Below are 22399 nucleotides of genomic sequence, written 5' to 3'. Positions count from 1 at the left end.
TACGTACTTCAGTTCTTGTTCATTTAGGAAACACTTTCATGGTTAGCCATTTCGTCTTACCATATGTTCCTACAATGTTATGTCACACCCCTAAACACGGCCTAGGAGTATGCCACATATGTTGGTATTATATTTGTAAATAAATCAGAGTTACGTTGGTAAGCGGAAGTCTTATAAAACTTTAAGGATCAAAATGTAACATTTATATATATATATTCAAAAGACGGGATTATTAAACACCCGTTTAGAATTGTTAACAAAACATTATTTGTTTATTTTTACAAACCACCATTTCCATATGTTAAGTTTATACAAAATAAATCCGAGCCATCGGATATCATAGTACTTCGTCATTCCAAGCTCTAACTTTGTTCACCTGCAAAATGTAATTAAAATACGTCAGCAACGAATGCTGGTGAACACGCTGATGCAAAAATATTTTCTTTTACTTTGTTACCCCTCGAGACTACGCCTGCCTCGGCCCATCGTGGCTTAGGAATAACAAAGTCAAACAACACATTATAAACTCGAGCCTCTACTCTAGGTCACCTCAGCAAACACCGCAGCGTTCGACTTAGTTAAGTACCCGTAAATATACACAACGGTCGTACTCCCTGCAGGAGAGCGTCCTACGACCAAGGGTAGTGCGGTGTGCCCACCGCGTAGTACCACCTATGTAAGGATCCAGACACACGTATACCACAACCTGAGGGCTAGGTTTATACCCTTATTTATAACGGTTTTAGGAACACGTAGTTCCTTGTAAACAATTTCACATAACATGTTTGACTCGTTTGAAAACAAGTTTATAAAAGTTTGGGGGCATATACACCTTATCGCTTTGGGATCGGCTTCACTCACCGTCCGAGGGTCTTTCCCTTATTTATCTCGCACCTATAGTACGGATATAAACATTTGTTAGTCGGATATACAATCCAGCTTAAGACCTTTAGTCTGTAACATCCCGAAATTTCAAGATAATATTAATTATATTACTTAATATTAGAGAGAAAGTTTACCCGGGTTATTAGGAAATAAATAATAGAATATGAGTTGGTATGGGTCGGGCTAGTGTTGGGTAATGGATGTGGGTTGTGGACTTGGATTAATTGAGATGGGTTAAATAAGAATGGGATTTCAGGGATATAAATACCCCCAAAATCCCAAAGATATCTTCATTTACATCTATTTCTTCACACAATCAAAACACACACATTCTAACCGATCAAGATTCGAAGCCGAGACCCGAGATTTTGTTGATAGATCTGAGTTGGTAAGGTAAGAACAAATCCAACAAAGCTAATATTACTGAAAATGGTTAGGATTGGATGGGTTAACCGGACCCGAAACCCAAACTGCCCAAATCGGACCCCTAAAACGTCGATTTTAGGCCGATTTGATGGTTGGGATTTGTAGGCGCCGATCATACGATTCCGTGGGTACCAAAATCGAGTTATTTGGCTAAGAAACGAAGGATTTATGGGCAAACAGATCTGCAGCGCGATAACTTCGCCTGCAATATTAAGTTCGCCTGATGAACTTCGCCTTCAAGCGTAACTTCGCCTTCAAGCATAACTTCGCCTACGGCCAAGTTCGCCTAAGGATAACTTCGCCTGAAGCCAAGTTTGCCTAAGGATAACTTCGCCTGAAGCCAAGTTCGCCTAAGGTTTAACTTCGCCTGAAGCCAATTTCGCCTAAGGTTTAACTTCGCCTGAAGCCAAGTTCGCCCGAGGTTTAACTTCGCCTGAAGTGAAGTTCGTTTAGAAAATAAATTAAAAACCTAATGGAAAATGTGTTAAGACAGTTAATGGAAATAAAATTTTTCCAAGCTGACCTGGCAGCTCGACCCCAGCCAGGGGCTCTGCCCCTTGGACCCTGCTAGGGGCTGCCGCCCCTAGACCCCGCTGCCAGGGGCGCTGCCCCCGGACCCCCGTTCGTTGTGGGTCATATGTAGATAAAAATACATTATGAGAAGTGATAGTTAATTGATACGTGTAACTTGTTCAGTCAGCCGAGCTCAGTTAAAGAAGGGATTTACAGCTATCAGAAAAAGAAGCAGAGTTCAGGTGAGTTTCTAGCCCCATTTATGTGTTATGTTTTCGGGGCTGTGTGCATACTCAATATGTTTGTTAATACACTTATCCTAAGAGATAAGTGTATGCCTTTTATGGATAATGTGAAATGTATGAATGATTGCTTGATGGTACGTGAACGATCTTCGGATATTGCACGTACTGTCAGGTTGTAACGCTATGTATAAGGTAAATATGTTATGTATGTTTATGTGTATGAACATGATAGAGATAATAGAATAAAGAAATGATAACGTATGGTTGTATGGTTACGAAGAGGGTACCGAGCCCTAGTAATACTCGAGGAATGCAGGGCGTAATGCTCTTTATAACGTAAGATATGAAAGTAAGATAATACTAAAGAAAGTAAGAAAGTATGAACGAAAAGATATAAATTTTATGTGTGTGCCTTATATGGATAATGTGAAATAGATGAATGATTGCTTGCCGGTACGTGAACGATCTTCGGATATTGCACGTATCGTCGAGGGAAGTGACTAGCTCCTTACATGGACATTAAATAATAAAGTATAGAGTTCCTTCTATGGAAAGTATAGTGTTCCTTTTATGGAAAGTATAGTGTTCCTTTTATGGAAGGTATAGTGTTCCTTTTATGGAAGGTATAGTGTTCCTTTTATGGAAGGTAAAGTGTTCCTTTTATGGAAGGTATAGTGTTCCTTTTATGGATAGTAAAGTGTTCCTTCTATGGATAGTATAGTGTTCCTCCTATGGAAATTATATATGGTAGGGTGATGGTAATGGTTCTTCAATAGAGATTACATGATGATCCTTCCATGGATATTTATACGAGGTTAAGGTAGAAATGTGTGTCTTCGGATACGGGAAGAAATATATGAGAATAAAAATTGTATGTTGCCTGATTAACTAGAACTCACTCAGCGTAGCTGACTTTTAGTATGCACGCAGGTGAGCTGATTATAAAGTTAGCATGAGGATGACACACGGCATAGATTGAACGGCTGGCATCTGAAGAAAGAAGTAAAGATGTTTTAAATATAAGTTTGTGTTATGGTATCAAAGAAAAGATTTAATGTTTTGTAACAAATGATTGATGTTTTATATTCCGCGAAAAGTTTTAATAAACTCTGATTTGAAGAACTGTGTTTATGAGTAAATCCGACGTTAAAGTAGGGCTACCGGGTTCGGGGCCTTACATATTCTTATTTTATAACTCAACCTCGATGAACCTTTAGTTCATTTTATTTTACTTGAAAACCTTTAGTTTAAAAGTAATTATAAACCTTTAGTTTATATAAAAACCCGACGTTTCTTCATCTCTAAGAAATGTATTCTTTTCTTTTATTATTTAAGAATACTCATTATTGCTTAAATAATAATTTCATAACAAAGAATATACATATATACTTACACACATATATATGTATTCACAATATTCACTATTCATTCTTTTATTATTTTCTTAGTTATGTTCATATTTCTTTTATCGAGGTATCGAGTATAACCTCGACTTAAGGCTTAAGCCTTTAATATAATATTATATTATATTTATTTGTCGTTACGCCTAACCTTGTTGGCGTATTGGAAACCCTGGGAACTCTAGCAGCACTCCGACGCCGCTTCACTTCTCGATCAACTTTTGGTATGCCAACGACAACACCAATCTTTTAACACTCGACGACACGTTTTGCGAGATTCATCGTCATGACAAACGCTTTCTTGGTATGTGGGTGGTGGGTGGCACCAATTTCAAGTAAACTTCGGTACACAAACGAGAGATCGGGGCACGCTTATCGAGGCGGATCGTTAATATGGTTTAGGAATTCTAGTGAGATGTTAGAGAGAATATTGAGAGTTGATTTTGGTGTGCCAAGAATGAGATCCCGGACCTGCTATTTATAGACAACATTTTGGATCCCATCGCGGCACGCGATGGGTTCCTTGTCAAGCCCGTCGCGGTAGGCTTGATGACGCACACAATAGGCCTGCCACGTGTCGACACGTGGCAGGCGTTGTGACTTGTGGCACCACGTGGCGGCACGTGGCACACGTTGTGCCACCGCTTGCCACGTGGCACACGTGTCACAACGTGTCAGGCCACGTCATCGCGTATCGCGATGACGTTGGTTCAATGGCGATCGCGTATCGCCGTTGACAACTTCTAGAACGTTTGACCAAGTCCCATCGCGGTACGCGATTGGCCTATCGTTTGTCCCGTCGCGTATCGCGATAGGACAAGAAAACAGATTTTTCATTTTAAACCCTAAGGTTTGGAATTGGCATATTTAGTCCTTATACTTTGGAAAATTTATATTTTGAACTCGAAATTTTCTCGATGTTACATCCTCCCCATCTTGAAACAAATCTCGTCCTCGAGATTGCTTTACACGAATAAGTGGGGGTATTTTTTTCTCATTTCCGATTCGAGTTCCCATGTATATTCGGGCCCTCTACGCGAGTCCCATTTTACTATCACAATTTTCAAAGTTCTTCTTTTTAATTTCTTTGTTTTCAAAGCTTCTATTTGTATTGGTCTTTCAACAAATTTTAAATTTTCGTTTATTTCAACGTCTTTTAATGGCATAGCCAAAAATTCATCGGTTAAACACTTACGCAGATTTGAAACATGGAATACATCATGTATCCCTTGCATTTCCTCGAGCAGTCGCAACTGGTATGCAACAGTGCCGATTCGTTCAAGTACCTCAAAGGGTCCAACGAATCGAGGATACCATCGTCACCTTTGACTAACGAGTCAAAGGTTCCGTTGCGTTTCTCACGCAAGTCTCCAACGATTGGTACCCAAATCCTATTACCGAGTCTAAGGATACCATCGTCACCTTTAACTAACGAGTCAATGGTGCCGTTGCGTTTTTCATCGGCGATTTGATTTTCATAGATTGCTTGAGCTTGAGCAGATTTGATTTGTTCGAAAAGATCAACTTGAAGTTCTAGACGTAATGCTCGAACTCTTTTAGGTTTCTCATGTTCTTTGCGACTTTAGGCATCGGCCATGACGTGGGCTTTGCCTTCATGGTAAACAATCTTGCAATCATAGTCATTGAGCGTTTCCATCCATCGCCGTTGGCGCATGTTAAGCTCTTTTTGATAAAAAATGTGTTTCAAGCTTTTATGATCAGTGTACACGGTAAATCTAACTCCATAGAGATAGTGCCTCCATATCTTAAGTGCAAAGATTATGGCGCCTAACTCTAGATCATGAGTCGTATAATTCTTTTCGTGCACTTTGAGTTTACTAAAGGCGTAGGCGATTACTTTCTTGCGTTGCATTAGTATGCATCCCAAACCGGAATGAGACGCGTCACTAAATACTACAAAATCCTCAGTACCTTCTGGCAAAGCCAGTATAGGTGCTTGGGTGAGTTTTTGTTTGAGTATATCGAAAGCCTCTTGTTTCTTTGTTCCCCATTCATACTTGATGTTCTTACAAGTTAAGGAAGTTAGGGGAACAACGATTCGAGAAAAGTTCTCGATAAACCTACGGTAATAGCCGGCCAAACCTAAGAACTTCGGATCTCGGTTGGCGACTTTGGAACTTCTCACTTAGAGATAGCTTCAATCTTAGCGGGGTCCACTTGAATACCGTCGACGTTGATGATGTGACTAAGAAATTGCACCTTGCGTAACCAGAATTCGCATTTTGAGAACTTGGCGCATAACTTCTTGATTCTAAGAATTTCAAGCAATGTTCGAAGGTGGATTTCATGATCGGCCTTTGACTTAGAATAAATAAGTATGTCGTCGATGAATACGATAGCAAATTTATCCAAGTAAGGGTTGCAAATACGATTCATCATGTCCATGAACGCAGCTGGGGCATTAGTTAGTCCAAGCGGCATGACTGTGAACTCATAATGTCCATACCTTGTTTGGAACGCGGTCTTTGGAATATCTTCAAATTGGACTTTGAGTTGGTGATAGCCGGAACGAAGATCAATTTTAGAAAAGAAGCTAGCACCTTGAAGTTGATCAAAAAGATCATCGATTCGAGGGAGTGGATAGCGATTCTTGATTGTGACTTTGTTTAACGCACGATAATCGACACACATACGCATAGATCCATCTTTCTTCTTGACGAATAGATTTGGCGCTCCCCAAAGTGACGAACTCGGTCGAATGAAACCTTTCTCCAAAAGCTCATCAAGTTGTTTTTTTTAACTCCTTCATTTCGGTTGGCGCTAAGCGATATGGAGTTTTGGCGATTGGAGCAGTACCAGGAATGAGATCGATTCTAAACTCTACTTCACAATCAGGAGGAATTCCGAGGAGTTCATCAGGGAAGACGTCAGAAAAGTCGGCAACAATAGGAACATCCTTAATTTCTTTTGGCTTGGACTCTTCAGTGATGTATGCCATGAATGCGAGGCATTCTTGATTCAAACATTTGTTAGCCCTAATCATGGAGATTATGCTAACTTGGCCAGCGTCTTTGTCCCCTTCAATTCGAATAGTTCGTTTATCAGGGGCTTGAAGTTTAACAGTTTTGCTATTGCAGATGATACGGGCATGGTTATCGGATAACCAATCTATACCAAGTACAATATCAAAACCAGCCAGACTCATGGGCAATAAACAGATACGCAAAATGTAACCAGCTAGAAGGATTTTTCCGTTTTCAAGGGCTTCGGAGATCTTAACGATTTCGCCACTAGCAGTCTCGACGCTTAGAGTTTTATTTAACTTTATTAAAGGTTCGTTTAATAGACTACAAAAATTATAATCTATAAAACTTAAATTGGCACCCGAATCAAATAAAACTCTAGCATAGGTGCCGTTGACTAGAAACGTACCGGTAATGGTTTCCAGCATGTCAGCGGCTTTCTTTGTGTCGAGTACGAAGACTCGAGCGTTTCCTTCTTGTCCTTGCCACTTCCACCCGCACCACCAGCAGCGGGTTTGTTCTTTGGGCACTCGATACTCAGATGGCCCATTTCCTTGCAATTGTAGTAAGTCATCTTCTTCTTCCAGCAGTCAGCAGCCGCATGCCCCGTACGGTTGCATGATTCACACACTTTTGGAGGTGGAGCAAAGTTGCATCGGCCTTTGTGGTACCTTCTACAAGTCTTGCATGGCGTAGCACTTGAATTGAATCGACTTTGGTTTGTGCCCTTGCCATTGTAGTTGGTGCCTCCACTCGTTCTCCCTTGAGCAGTTGTGGTTGTAACTTTCTTGTCAATTTTCTTTGTTTCGAACCATACCGCCCATCAGATAACCAGCTAACTCCATCGCAGAGTCAGCGGTTTGTGGTAAGTGTGACCTTACCATGTAGCGGATTTCCCGCGGTAGTCCCCAAATATATCAAGTGACTTTGCTGGATTCAGGATTCACCAGCTGGGGAACCAGACGACAGTATTCGTGAAACTTGGTGTTGTATTCACGAAGGTTCGTCCCCACGACCTTAAGATTGAGAAATTTCGTTTGGATCTGGTCGGTTTCGTGCATGGGACAAAATTTTGCCATCAATAATGCCTTGAACTCATCCCAAGTCAGGCCATACATCACTTCTCTCTCTTTGCTCATCAACTGAGCATTCCACCACTCAAGCGCCTCTCCTTTAAACATTAAGGCGGAATACTGAATCTTCTCCTCATCGGAGCATTTGCTTGTAATCACGATTATCTCCATCTCTTCAAGCCACATCACAGTTGAGATGGCTCCTTTATCACCATGGAACTCTTTTGGTTCATAGTATTTGAAGTCTTTAAATGAACAACCGCCGATTTTGAGTTTCTTGAACTCTTAACGAACGCCTCCATCAGCGTTTGACTCATGAACACTACCCTCGTCATGAGAGGGTTTTGGACGAGATTTTACAGATTTTGAAGGATGAACGGATTGAGAATGTTTGGTTTGTCTAGATTGAGAATGTCGAGATTGAGATCTAAAACCAGACTCTTCCCTAACCGCTTTCTTAATCATATTTTGAATTTGGTTTAAATATTTATCGGGAATGAGTTCTTCTTTTTCTTTCTCGGGGCCTTTCCCATTGTCTTTTATTTCTTTCTCTTTTCGAGCATTCTCGTTGTTATTTCTTTGTTCAGACATATTTCTTTTTATATCTGAAATTTTAACAACATTCCTTTTATTAACAACCATTTTATTACACATTTATATATATCACTAAAGGATATATATATACTTATTTATACACACACATATATATATTGTTTGATAGATATATATATGGATTATCCTATCTTTATTTTTAAAGAACGTTTCAACGTTCTTTTTACACATCTATTTCACATATCATACTAAGCTATTTTACACACAACTTCTCATAACATTCTTCTCCATCTTCAGTCCTTCAAGAACTTCTTCACAACCTTCGTTATTTTGTTGCACTTACGAAGGATTGTTTCTCCCACCTTCTTCTTTTTCTTTCCTTCCTCGTCCACCTTCTTCCTCCAATCGCCGGTTTCGTGTAGAGCACAATCCAAATGTTCTTCATACGATTGCGGGACTACGTTGGGGTATCCATACTGTGGAGGTGGGTCGCGGTAACCCAATGTCACCATCTCGTAGTGATTCCTCGGTTCTGGATACGGAACATAAGTCATGTCGGATGCAAGGTAGATATAGGTTTTGGCAGCACGGTTTTGTTCTCGGATTTCATAAGCTTGTTCCTCTTCTGTTGGAATCACACCTTGGAATGGTGGGAAGCTTGACGAAGCTTGATTCTTGAGTTTCTCAAGGTATTGAACATATAGATCAACAGAACCGTAGCTTGGATTTTGGGAAGTGAGTGATCCATCCATTGATATCTCATTAGGATTATCGGGATGCTCTTCTTCCGGTTCCAATTCTTCCTCAGGATTCTCCTCTTCTTAGGGGTCCTCCTCTTCTTCTTCAGGTTCTTCCTCTTCCTCCTCTTCTTCGGGTTTTTCTTCTTCCAGTCCATCTTCCTCCATGGGTTGTATGGTTTCATTGTTTATTGGGGGCATATGGAAAATTTAACAGGGCATCATTACCCTCATCTAGGTTTACGGGACGGTCCTTCACCGTTGTTTGGTTGGGAATTGACTTCATTAAAAGTGGAACTCCCAGTATGCCATTGTTGTTGATCAGAGAGGTATTTCATCTAGTCGGAGGATGGGTGAGAGTTTGGTAGGTACTCGGTTGGATAGTATTGCGGTATCTTCGAGGGTTGTAAGTGGGGATCTCCATTGGATGATACGTCGGTATTTCGGAGGAATTATACATCGGTATTGTTGGTGGATGGTAACTTGAGTGTCTTGTTGGCTCATTTCCTTGTTTTGGTGGACTATCAGGAACGTCTATTGGGTAGTGTTTGCTTCCGGGGTAATATACGGGTTTGGTCAAATCATGTTCCACATCTTGGTCGAAGTATGCTTCATAATAATCACCGCTCAGGTTGTCTTCGGGGAAAGGTTCGGCGATTCCGGCTTCCTTGGCCTTGCGTATAAAGTCCTCTATATGAGCTTTGAATGACATCTAATATTATGGGTGGCTTAGAATGTAGAGAGGGAAAGAAAGGTTACCAGCCTATCTTATCCCTAAAACAAATAATCAATTATTTCCTATACTTGGATCGAGCTTGGGTATTGTTTTATGATACCCAATTCGCTAAGATCTATGGCTCTAATACCAACACTTGTCACACCCCAAAACACGGCCTAGGAATATGACACATATGTTGGTATTATATTTGTAAATAAATCAGAGTTACGTTTGTAAGCGGAAGTCTAATAAAACTTTAAGGATCAAAATGTAACATTTATATATATATATATATATATATATATATTCAAAAGACGGGATTATTAAACACCCGTTTAGAACTGTTAACAAAACATTACTTGTTTATATTTACAAACCACCATTTTCATATGTTAAGTTTATACAAAATAAATCCGAGCCATCAGATATCATAGTACTTCGTCATTCCAAGCTCTAACTTTGTTCACCTGCAAAATGTAATTAAAATACGTCAGCAACGAATGCTGGTGAACACGCTGACGCAAAAATATTTTCTTTTACTTTGTTACCCCTCGAGACTACGCCTGCCTCGGCCCATCGTGGCTTAGGAATAACAAAGTCAAACAACACATTATAAACTCGAGCCTCTACTCTAGGTCACCTCAGCAAACACCGCAGCGTTCGACTTAGTTAAGTACCCGTAAATACACACAACGGTCGTACTCCCTGCAGGAGAGCGTCCTACGACCAAGGGTAGTGCGGTGTGCCCACCGCGTAGTACCACCTATGTAAGGATCCAGACACACGTATACCACAACCTGAGGGCTAGGTTTATACCCTTATTTATAACGGTTTTAGGAACACGTAGTTCCTTGTAAACAATTTCACATAACATGTTTGACTCGTTTGAAAACAAGTTTATAAAAGTTTGGAGGCGTATTCACCTTATCGCTTTGGGATCGGCTTCACTTACCGTCCGAGGGTCTTTCCCTTATTTATCTCGCACCTATAGTACGGGTATAAACATTTGTTAGTCGGATATACAATCCGGCTTAAGACCTTTAGTCTTATTTTATAACTCAACCTCGATGAACCTTTAGTTCATTTTATTTTACTTGAAAACCTTTAGTTTAAAAGTAATTATAAACCTTTAGTTTATATAAAAACCTGACGTTTCTTCTTCTCTAAGAAATGTATTCTTTTTCTTTTATTATTTAAGAATACTCATTATTGCTTAAATAATAATTTCATAACAAAGAATATACATATATACTTACACACATATATATGTATTCACAATATTCACTATTCATTCTTTTATTCTTTTCTTTGTTATGTTCATATTTCTTTTATCGAGGTATCGAGTATAACCTCGACTTAAGGCTTAAGCCTTTAATATAATATTGTATTATATTCATTTGTCGTTACGCCTAACCTTGTTGGCGTATTGGAAACCCTGGGAACTCTAGCAACACTCCGACGCTGCTTCACTTCTTGATCAACTTTTGGTATGCCAACGGCAACACCAATCTTTTAACACTCGACGACACGTTTTGCGAGATTCATCGTCATGACAAACGCTTTCTTGGTATGTGGGTGGTGGGTGGCACCAATTTCAAGTAAACTTTGGTACACAAACGAGAGATCGGGGCACGCTTATCGAGGCGGATCGTTAATATGGTTTAGGAACTCTAGTGAGATGTTAGAGAGAATATTGACAGTTGATTTTGGTGTGCCAAGAATGAGATCCCGGACCTGCTATTTATAGACAACATTTTGGATCCCATCGCGGCACGCGATGGGTTCCTTGTCAAGCCCGTCACGTACCGCGACGTAGGCTTGATGACGCACACAATAGGCCTGCCACGTGTCGACACGTGGCAGGCGTTGTGACGCGTGGCACCACGTGGCGGCACGTGGCACACGTTATGCCACCGCTTGCCACGTGGCACACGTGTCACAACGTGTCAGGCCACGTCATCACGTATCGCGATGACGTTGGTTCAACGGCGATCGCGTATCGCCGTTGACAACTTCTAGAACGTTTGACCAAGTCCCATCGCGGTACGCGATTGGCCTGTCGTTTGTCCCGTCGCGTATCGCGAGAGGACAAGAAAACAGATTTTTCATTTTAAACCCTAAGGTTTGGAATTGACATATTTAGTCCTTATACTTTGAAAAATTTATATTTTCCAAAGTATTGCTTATAATCACACTCTTTCACCACAACGTGCTTCACTGCCATCTACTTGACTCTTATTTCATCTTCTTATGCCACCCCCACCCCCACCCCCACCCCCACCCCCATCCCCATCCCCATCCCCTACCGTTATATTATATATCCCAACTCAACTCTTGACTTCTTTTCACACTCTTCCGTCATTACATGTTCGTACACTCATTCCATCCTCCATATAAACTCTCACATAAGCTCCCACTAGGGAACATTTATACATACACGTAGAACATGTATAGGTGTGGTGGCTCTAATAACACCATGATGTTCTCAATGCCTTATGATGGTGAATCGCCTATTTCGTCCGCTGTTGATTGTACGCTTTCTTTGGGTACACCGGCTACTCGTTTGACTGGAGATCATTATGATAGGGTGAATGATAGAAGGTCTTCTGCTAATTGGTCGGCTAACTTTTGTTGGGATATTTTGCACTCATCATCTTCCCAGAAGACTAACCGCGGTGGTGCTAACGTTGTGGAACCTATACCGGCTAGGCGGTGTGCTAACTGTGACACCACTTCTACCCCTCTTTGGAGAAACGGCCCCCGTGGACCTAAGGTATAGGTTTTCCATATATTATTTACTAAGATGGTTTGTAAGTAACATATTTTATTTTATGCATAATAAGAGGTTTTTGCTAATATATCATTCTCTAAATTATCATCACACACAAGTCTAGAAACATCAAATCAAGTGATTTCCTTTTGTTTGTTTAAATATGGGAAAAATATGAAATATTAAGTATATGATATCTTTAAAGGGACAAGTTCAACAAGTAAAAACATTTAAAAGAAGAAAAGATGAGTACATTTACCAAAACCTTAACATATTTAAGGGATTTAAAATTTAAAATTTTTAGCTTAGAAAATATCAAAACAATGTAATTTTTTTCTTCTAATATGAAAAGGAAAAAAAGAAGAATATATTAGGCTTACCTAAGAGTTTATTCTATTTGACGTCACTTATTCAAATCGCACTTATGTACCATATTTTTATTTAAGTCTGAACGAAGCACCACTAGATAGATGAAGTCTCACAACAGAGTTTTCCGGTTTAGCGTTCGTTATTCGAAAACAATATATTCCATATTCGTTTAAGTCTAACGGGAATGCATCAAGTAAAAATAAAGGAAATATCAAATATAATATGTTCGTATCGATGAAAATACATACTAATTTGTTTTATAAAATCGAATTTGCAGTCGCTATGTAACGCTTGTGGAATCAGATTCAAGAAGGAAGAGAGGAGAGCGAACGCAGCGGCGACTGCTGATGGTAATGATACAACGGAGACACAACACTACCAACCAATGATGAACAACCACCCATGGGTTCACCACCATACACAAGCAGCCGCACATAAACTACCATCGTGTTACTTACCGGCGGCAGCTAAAGTGAACGAGTTTAGGTTCATAGATGACGTGGACGACAGAGATTCACCCTATCTATCGTGGCGTCTCAACGTGACCGATGGTCCAGGGCTTGTCCACGGGTTTACGAGGTGAAAGTGTCGGAGGTTGTTACAAGAGACCAACGGGAAGTGAAGTAAAAAAGAAAATTTAATTAATTATAATATTTCCAGAGCAAAAAAGGTTTGTTCCAGAGCATCACTTTTGTAATCAGTTGTACTTGGTGCATTGATGTTTGTCGATTTCTGCTTTGGGAAAGACTAGCTTTTAATTGTTTTCTTAGTTTTTAATAATCAACAGTATCTTTTTTTGTCCTCTGGGTTCTGTCGGTCAAACGTATACTTTTCGGTCTCAAGGTACTTTGTCCAATGATTACATGAACTCAAAAACTAATATATATTTATGCTTCCTTTAAAAGTTTCATAGTAATTTATATATTAGCAAGTGTTTAGGAGTAACTTTTGGTCATAATTATAAAAATCCCAACTGAACGTCGATTAATCGTTAATTAATCTCAACCAATTGTCAATTAGTCAGTTAATTCCGTTTAATTATGTAAATCACTAGTTCATGTCCGATCAACTAACAACTGGCGATCTCTATGCTTTTTTGATTAATTACTAAAAGATTATTTTAATATCAATATAACTTTTGGTTGTCATGATTGTAGAAAGATACTATGGAGATCTCTTTTATCGTTTTAAAAAGTAGTTTTAACTATTATTATTGTAATTACACTCAAAACCATTATTATTGTTATTTGTTTTAGTTCAACTATTTTTCTAAGCCTTTATCAAAATTACATTTACTTTTAAACTCTTTTTCATCCCAAATCAATTGCAATATCCCTTGTCCTTTTTTGAGGTTTTAATAATTGCATATATAACTAGAGTTATTTCATAAATAAAATAGTTGTGTTTTAATAGTTACTTTAGTTATACATGATAATTATTCTACTCATAAAATAACCATAATAACAAAGATAATTATTTTTGTTATTCATGATAATTACTTTAGTTACACGAGATAATTATTACTATGAGTGATCTACAATAACATCAACCATACCCAGTAAATCTCACCCATAGAAAAACTACTAGTAGGGTCTGAGGATGGTAAAATATGTAAACCTTACCTCTATCCTTGAGGATAGAGAGGTGTATAAATAGAGTAATTTTGTGTATGAATAGAGTAATTAATTACTTCGTTCTTTTAGCGTAATTATTGTTATAGCTAGAGTAATTATCTCATAAGCAGAGTAATTCACTTGTGATAACTATAAAGTGTCACCATTATTTTCGACAAATTCCTTCAGTTCTCATGTTTAGCACGTTAAAATTGTTTGTACATTAACTCTTCCCGTACCATGTATATATGTGATCGTAGTTTGCATGTTTGTGTTTGAGGGTTTGAGATCATTGATTTTTGTGTTTGTGAATTAGATTTCCAAGTGGTTATAGGCAATGGTCAGCTTAGTGGTGGTGGGGTGGGGTGAATGGAGATGGTTATATAGGATAAGAAAATCCAAAAAGGTTGCTAGAGATGGAAATGGTGGAGGATGGAGAAGACATGGGTGATGACCGTGGTGGTCAAATGGTGGCCTACCAACTAGGGGCAATGGTGACACTGGTGGGTTACCAAAAGCAGATGGTGCTTTGGACATTTTAGGAGGGTGGGCAAATTATATGGTTGGTTGCTATTTTATAAGTTTAAGTTTAGCATAGGGATGTCAATTCCTGACATAACTCGAAACCCGACACAAAAAATACAGGTTTTGGGTCTGCTGACATGAACCGTTTTCTAAAACAAGTCAACCTGAACCCGACACGTTTAAAAAACGGGTCAACCCAAACTCGACCCGTTAAAATGTTGGTTGACCTGTTAACCCGTTTGAAACTTTAAAAAAAGTTCATATTTTGATTTTAGAGATAAGTTTTAAATACTTAGATTTTTAGTTTTTCATATATCAATTAACTTATAAAAGTAAAACTAATTTCTTTTTAAACTACTTTTATCTATTTTTTACTTCCAACATTTTTATTTTATTATGTCCATTATTTGGTTATTTCCATTCGTTTGTTATTATCTTTAGCTAAATATGTGAGTTTGTTAATTGGGAATGAGCGATAAATACACAAAAACAATTAGATCTATTACAAATTATTAACGAATTTGATATAAATACGAGTAATTAATTGTTTAATTTATCACTGAGTCAACAAGCATTACTCATATTCGTATATGAACGTAAATGGGTTGACCCAACATGACACAAATTTAAATGGGTCGACACGAATAAATATATGGGTTGGGTTAGGGTTGAAGAATCTCAACACGCTAACTCGCCAACCCGAAACCCATGAACCCGTCAACCTGCCAACCTGACACAATCTACACTTCTAGTTTAGTCCTTTATTTTAAGAAACTATACATGCCTCCTTTATAAAAAATCATTATTAATATATAACTGGTAAACGTGGATGCATGTTGCGACGAGTACGTTGATAATATTTTAAACTTAAAAAAAAACCAAGGTTACATGACATAACCCTATAAATAATTAAAGTCGTATTTCACATCTATCGAAAATCATATCGATACCAGTTATTATAACACATATATTGGTACCGGTATTGTTTGGTCGGTATCAGCTTGGTTGCTCACAGTGCGTCGCTATCGCTTACTAATAAAGAGAATATATTAATTTCTTAGTGTTGCTCCGTTTTCACCCAAATTTATTTAGGAGTGTAAAGAAAAAAATATACACAACCATGTATTTTGTCTCTAGTTTTTGAAGGTAACGAATGAAAGTTATTACATAAAGATCAGATTACTTAACAATTTAATAGTATGGATGCGAATATTGAATATAGTATAGATGATGAAACTGAAATTAAATACAGTGAAACAAAATTTAAAAATTAAAATTAAAAAATAAACTTGAAAATTTTAAATAGGTTAAATATACGAGTTTACAAATTGTATGTATATATAATGTTCTCCTAATCCTAAAAGTATTGCATATTTGGGTCCGTGTAGTGGGCAACTTCAAATTTCGGCCCATAAATACACTACTGGTGGTATAGTTTGGTGGCCCGTAGTTTGTTTCCCATCTGCATTTAAAATTAGTATAAGAATGCAAACCATAAGAATGCCCAAAGGAACACCCATGGTAATGCTTAATGAACCAAACAAAGATGAACAAGACTTGTTCATTTCCTTCGTTCAACTTTAACTAGACAAATGAACGATACAAATATTTAAAGAAACGGATTTTAGTTAGTGTTCGTTTGTTAAGAAGTTAAACTTTTCGTGATTGTTTATGTTAATTCGTTTATATTCTAAACATGAATGTGTTCTTGCTTGTTCGTTCAATTCGTTAGGAGATTACCCAAGACTTGGTTTCTAAATTAGTATTGGTATTAAATAATAAATAAATTCAGGTAAATATGCATACAAACATAAATGAACTTTTATGAACGAACTTGACATGTGTTCATGCCGGTTCGTTCAACTAATCAATGTACATTTATTTTTGTTTATGCACGCTTGCTTATTATATAAACTAACATAAAATAGCTTATGAATGGCTCACTGAACGTTCGGTTCATTACAAACCTAAAAACGCTTGGAGAACATAAAATGGAATCAAAATAATGGGCCAACATCTATTGAAGTATCCTAATGATTTGATTAAGTATTCGCTTTGCATTATGTAGATACATAGATATAGAAATGATGATGACAGATTGAAGACATTATCATGTTTATTAATTATAAACCATTCCTCAGTTCTCACAGATACAACTCATCACTTTCCCAACTTAATGCATTGTTTTTGCGGGTCTCATTATCAAACGTGTTAGACGATAGGGATTGGTGCTGACATGAACGGTTCGTCTTCTATGCCATATTGTTCTTGAAATTAATATGTATTTTTCCTGTAAAAATCATGTTTACAGACCCTAAGAATGTCATCTGAATGACCATTGTATTTCTTCCAAAGTTTTTCCTTTTGTTTCGGGAACCCATCGCTTCACAAAGTATAGAGTGAAAGTAGACACAGCAGCATAAATGATAAAGGTTCCTGTATAATAAACAACAGTTAAGTAAACTAATTCATTACAAAACTAAACACACACACAAAGGGTACCTCCACTGCTCCAAGTCAAGAGTAATGGTGCTGTCATTGTCACAATTGATGTTGCCAACCAGTTAAAAAGTGTTGCAACACTGCCAGCAAGACTCTTAATATTTACAGGAAGTATCTGAGATGATAAGATAGTCAACACATTTAGTTATATAGTTCATTCAGCGCGAGCAAAAGATACAATTCATAAAAACATGAATTTTGATGACAAATTTTAACATACCTCAGACATTATAACCCAAGGAATAGGTCCAAGTCCTAAAGAGAAGCCGGTCACCATAACCTGGATTGGTTACAATAAAAAACACTAAATGATGGCTCAGCACACACGCATGCATATAACAAGAGTGAAAGTAAATGAACAAGATCACAAATTTAAGCAAAGCATACCACTAATCCAATCATTGACAACGTTCCCAAGAAGCCGTAAATGGACGAATCTTTAGAAACCAGATGCTGAGATTACAAATAATGTAGATATTTTAATAACCATGAAACATGAAAAGAAATCATAAACATAAAACATTACTGGCCTTCGAAAAGAAACTCATTGAAACAAGAAGGCTGCTTGCAACCATTGAAAATGAAGATACCTGCAACACAAAGAACAATAATTTGGTTTTAACATTCTCCTTGAATCGGGCATAAAACGTTTCAACTAAAATTCCAACAAGTAATTACAATTAGAAGCGCTCTACGGCCACTTTTGTCCACTAAGGATGTTGTAATTGCAGTAGCAACAACCTACAATAAAGCCAAATTCCAACCATTGACCAATAAGTGTTTTGGATTGTCTTTTCACATAAATTATTTGCTAAATACCTGAATTGCACCAAGGCCAAATGTTGCAGCTTTGCTGGATGAAATTCCTATTTCAAATAGTGATATATTTTAAATAAAGTGGCATATGCAATAATATTTAAATTTAAACATGTCATGAACTGACCAGCTGAATAGACGATGTTACTAGAGTAGAAAAGAACACCATTTATCCCACTGAGTTGCTGAAGAAGAAGTAAACCTATTCCTACCTGCATAACACGACTTTAAAGAATAAATATTTAAATTCAAAGGGTTTTCAAATATAACGAACTTTGCGACAGTTGGTAACTATACCATTAAAGGGTACCAAAATCTTCTTCTTCTAAGCTCAGAAACCCGAATCGTAACTCGTTTTCCTGATGTTGCCACAGATCTCTGTGAAATTCATATTTAGAAATCAAGCAAGTATAAACCAGAATTGATATTATCTAAATCTTATACCTTGATTTCATTAAACTCGGTGGAAATATCTGTATCAAATCCTCTCAAAACTTGTAAAGAGGTTTCACAATCTTCCATAAATCCCATCTTGGCCTATCCAAAATTGAAAGTGAAAGAAAAAGGAGCAATATTGCTGAAGTTATCTGAAATGTAATTAATGAACTAAATTCAAGTTGATGACTCTTACCAACCAGCGAGGAGACTCGGGGATGAAAAATAGACCCGGTATCAGAAAGATGCATGGCAAAGTTCCTGTTGACAAGGCAAGAAGATGCATTAGTTTTGAAAGTGGTGAAATTGGTTACTTGATCATATTAAGGAATATAATTACTTGTGACTGGACACATCATGCTTCCCCAAATAAATGTTTTGGAAGCATTCCTACTTTGTAAACTCATCATTTATAATGTGATAAGAAGCTGATCTAAGAGCTAGTTGACTTCTACTTGGATTTGACAGTGACAACGAGACGGAAAAGGCCCAAACATAAAACAGGCATAAGCTGGGCTACAAGTGAAGTTGCGGGGCCTAAGTATCTAACTCGAATTCCATCATTTAGGGGCTTAGGGCTTCAGTTTAGCATCAAAGGTTCTCCCCCAATAATTGCAATTTCCATTTATTCAACTTTCAGTGTAAAAACGGGTATCATTGATTGTCCAATTTACGCGTTCTTTTTTCCATTAATTTTTCTGATTAGTTGTTAGTTATCAGTTTTGAACATTTTACATGACAAATTTAAAATTTCCTGTGTAATGTTTTTCTCATTGAATGTCATATCATTTTCTTCAAGGATGATCTATTTATATTTTCGTGATTTCTGCTCTGCGTAATAATGTTACATGCTCTGAGTAAAATTAACGCGTAATTATAATGAACCAGTAAAATGTTAAACCTCACCAAAAACTGCCAGCACTCTCCATGGAAGAAAAAGCCCCAAAAGATAAGCCAACATTATGCCAATGGTGACAGAGAGCTATAAAAGGGCGAATACCATGGTAAGTTACGGTGCACTAGTTCACAGGAAAACAAAGGAAGATGATGGATCATGACATGGTTTCTAAAATGAATAATTAATAATGACCAACCTGGTTAACAAACCCAAGGCTCCCTCTCAAGTTTTGAGGTGAGATCTCAGCAATATATACAGGAACCTAAAGATCATATGCAGGCAAAAGTAATTAAGGTTAATTTTATTGTCCATTGATCAACAAATGATATTAAAATGAGCAGATGGCTACTTAAGTTTCACTGTGTACGATATTACACCAACACCGAAGCCTTCCAATAGCCTTCCCATACATAAGAATGAGTAATCCTATGAAAAAGAAAACCAAAATATCAATTAAGATAGTAATCGAATGGAAGTGAGTGAATTTCACACCAACTAATGATGAATGTAGAACAATAAGATGCTTATTATATACGGGGCTGGAAATGAGTGGAACAATGGTTACTTACTCTTGCAAATGAAATGGCAAGCCATCCAAGTATGTTAGGAATAGCAGCAATCATCAATGACTGCACTTTCAACACAAACAAATTCACAACATTCAGTGCTCATTAGTCATTCATTTACTTTTTTTCTTACAAGACAATGCAACATCCTATCCCTCGCATTTAATAAGATCATGCAAATAACCATTTTGACCGAGAAAATTAACATAATAGCCTTGACTTTTAAAAATTACCAATCAAATAGATGTGTCTTCTGGTGCAATGGATTTCAATTTGGCGCAACATATTTCAATTTAATAAGATAGATTGGATAATTTGGCACATCAAACTCAATAATTTTGGCGCAGCATATCCTTGGTTAAAATTGACATTTTCATTATTCGACAGTATGATTTTGTTACTGACTACCAAAGTAGAATATTTGATTTGCATAAGGTGTCACGAAAATAACATTGTACATAGATGTGATTTAATAATTCCAAACTCATACAATTAACTATACACATATCTTACCCCTTTTCGTCCAATATTTTCCGCGATCTGACCACTCGCAATCGCACCCACCATAGCACCCACATTTGCTAAAGAACCAAACACCGAAAACTGTCCATCAAAAAACCATTACATTAAAAAAACCAACCCAACTTTCATAAGTAAATATTACAACAATAATGCGAACGCACTTGTTTAAAAATCGAACCTCCGAAATTTTAAGCTTAAGATCCGTTATAATATCAGCCTGCGTAGGGTTTGAATACCCACACTGTAACAAGAACAAACACAACTAAATTAATTCCAGCACACATTCATTTTGGCATTATAACAGGGCCGTCTGGGATGAGAAGGCAGGGAGGTCGACCGCTCTAGGCCTGATCATCCCAGAGGCCCAAACATTTTTATAAAAAAGACTGTATTAGGCTCAATCAAAAGTTTTGTTTAAACAATACTCAATAAGTCTGACCCAAAATCCAAAGCATATACATTACTCGATACTTTTTATATATGAGTTATCGAATTTATATTTTACTTCGAACCAAAATATTTTAGCGATTCTCGGAGACGTCATTGCATTCTAAATCTTATTAGACATGAAAGGAAAGATAACATACAGTGAACCCAAACTGAATGGGGCCTAAGGCGACGATGCAAACACATAGATATATAGAGACGGATTCGCGTAGCATTTGCGCGGAGGAGGCTAACATGCTGGACTGTCGGGAGCTCATACCGGCCATCCGGTACCAACTTCCGGTATGGAGGAGTGGCTTCTTGAGGCTTCCGCCTCCACCACCACCTCCGCTAGTTTCTTCGATCTCGGGGTCTTTTGTCGCCATCGGAAAGTTGATTCGGAAGGTTTGACAAGAATGGGACGTAATGAGGAACTAGATAGGTGTATGGGAATGAGGTCTTTCTGTTCGACAGCATGCGCAAGAGACGGGCATGCAAGCTGATAATAGACTGGAAGACGGAGTCTCGTGAGAGGGACATGAAATGCGCAAGAGAATGCTGGACTGCCAAGAGCTTTTCGCGGGAGTTTTCGATCTTGGGTAAACTACACATTTAGTCATTGGTCTATTGCTTCTTCTAAATAATTCCCTTAACTTTATTTAAAGTGACATTTTAGCACTAATAAAAAAATTGATTAATTGCCCCTAAATTTTGCTACTGAAAAAAAATATGTAGCAATTTTAGCGATCGATTTAGCAAATTTACTTCCGAAAACCGTAGTAAACACCGTATTTAAGCGGTCAAAGTTTTTGCACCCGTTTATTTTCGGTGGCTAAGCGGTCGGAGTTTTTGCAATGGGTGGCTAGGCGGTCGGAATTTTTGCAGTAGGTGACTAGGCAATTGGAGTTTTTGCAACCGTGTTTAAGCGGTCGGAGTTTTTGCAACCGTTTATTTTAAACGGTCGGAATTTTTACAACCGGTGACTAGACTACCAACCATGATTTTGGAAGATGAAGCAACCAAATTAGGGATGAGCATTTTGTCCCAAATACCCGTACTCGTACCCGTACCCGTACCCGTACATGTACCTGTTGTAACATCGTGAAAATTTCGAGTTCAAAGTATCAACTTTCCAAAGTCTAGGGACTAAAATTGCCAAAATCCAAACTCGAGGGTTTAAAATAATAATTATGTTTTCTTGACCCATCGCGCTACGCGATGGATCAAATGGGACTCCCATCGCGTACCGTGATGGGGAGTCTGACAAAGTGTGACACGTGTGCCACGTGGCACACGGTAGCACCATGTGCTGCCATGTGGCAACGCTGCCGCCACGTGTCTCCACGTGTTGCCACGTGGAGCGGCGCCTGCCACGTGTCAACACGTGGCAGGTCTACGCTGTGAGTCAGCAGACCTATATCGCG

At 38.0% G+C, this 22399-nt stretch overlaps 2 protein-coding genes across 2 annotated transcripts; one reads left to right on the top strand and one right to left on the bottom strand.

The window, feature by feature from the left end:
• The first annotated feature begins 11879 nt into the window (after window positions 1-11879).
• On the top strand, window positions 11880-13661 carry LOC143548301 (GATA transcription factor 19-like). Its single transcript, XM_077039507.1, has 2 exons — window positions 11880-12306; window positions 12950-13661. Exons 1-2 carry the CDS (start codon window positions 11980-11982, stop codon window positions 13253-13255), a joined length of 633 nt encoding a protein of 210 aa, XP_076895622.1. The 5' UTR covers window positions 11880-11979; the 3' UTR covers window positions 13256-13661.
• Window positions 13662-16980: 3319 nt separating this feature from the next.
• LOC143548300 (sugar transporter ERD6-like 6) lies at window positions 16981-21748 on the bottom strand. Its single transcript, XM_077039506.1, has 18 exons — window positions 21137-21748; window positions 20728-20790; window positions 20541-20630; window positions 20031-20090; window positions 19822-19887; window positions 19658-19723; window positions 19470-19545; window positions 18760-18824; window positions 18573-18665; window positions 18426-18506; window positions 18256-18340; window positions 18132-18178; window positions 17991-18053; window positions 17843-17902; window positions 17700-17765; window positions 17533-17592; window positions 17313-17427; window positions 16981-17246 (listed from the first exon to the last, which is right to left on the bottom strand). Exons 1-18 carry the CDS (start codon window positions 21359-21361, stop codon window positions 17134-17136), a joined length of 1494 nt encoding a protein of 497 aa, XP_076895621.1. The 5' UTR covers window positions 21362-21748; the 3' UTR covers window positions 16981-17133.
• Between the last annotated feature and the right edge of the window lie 651 nt (window positions 21749-22399).

Source organism: Bidens hawaiensis, unplaced genomic scaffold (genome assembly GCF_021521415.1).
Source record: "Bidens hawaiensis isolate Kalapana, Puna unplaced genomic scaffold, B.hawaiensis_p1.1 tig00015047_1, whole genome shotgun sequence".
Classification (NCBI taxonomy): Eukaryota; Viridiplantae; Streptophyta; class Magnoliopsida; order Asterales; family Asteraceae; genus Bidens; species Bidens hawaiensis.
Note: the sequence above shows the minus strand (reverse complement) of the source record. Positions and strands in the feature narration are given on the sequence as shown.

Bases quoted from the DNA above. Each gene is read 5' to 3' on its own strand.
- LOC143548301 (XM_077039507.1), top strand. From the start codon at position 11,980: ATGTATAGGTGTGGTGGCTCTAATAACACCATGATGTTCTCAATGCCT. The intron at 12,307-12,949 runs GTATAGGTTTTC...TCGAATTTGCAG, and splicing joins ACGGCCCCCGTGGACCTAAG to TCGCTATGTAACGCTTGTGG.
- LOC143548300 (XM_077039506.1), bottom strand. From the start codon at position 21,361: ATGGCGACAAAAGACCCCGAGATCGAAGAAACTAGCGGAGGTGGTGGT. The intron at 18,179-18,255 runs GTCAGTTCATGA...TATTTGAAATAG, and splicing joins TAACATCGTCTATTCAGCTG to GAATTTCATCCAGCAAAGCT. The intron at 17,593-17,699 runs GTATGCTTTGCT...TAACCAATCCAG, and splicing joins TGTCAATGATTGGATTAGTG to GTTATGGTGACCGGCTTCTC.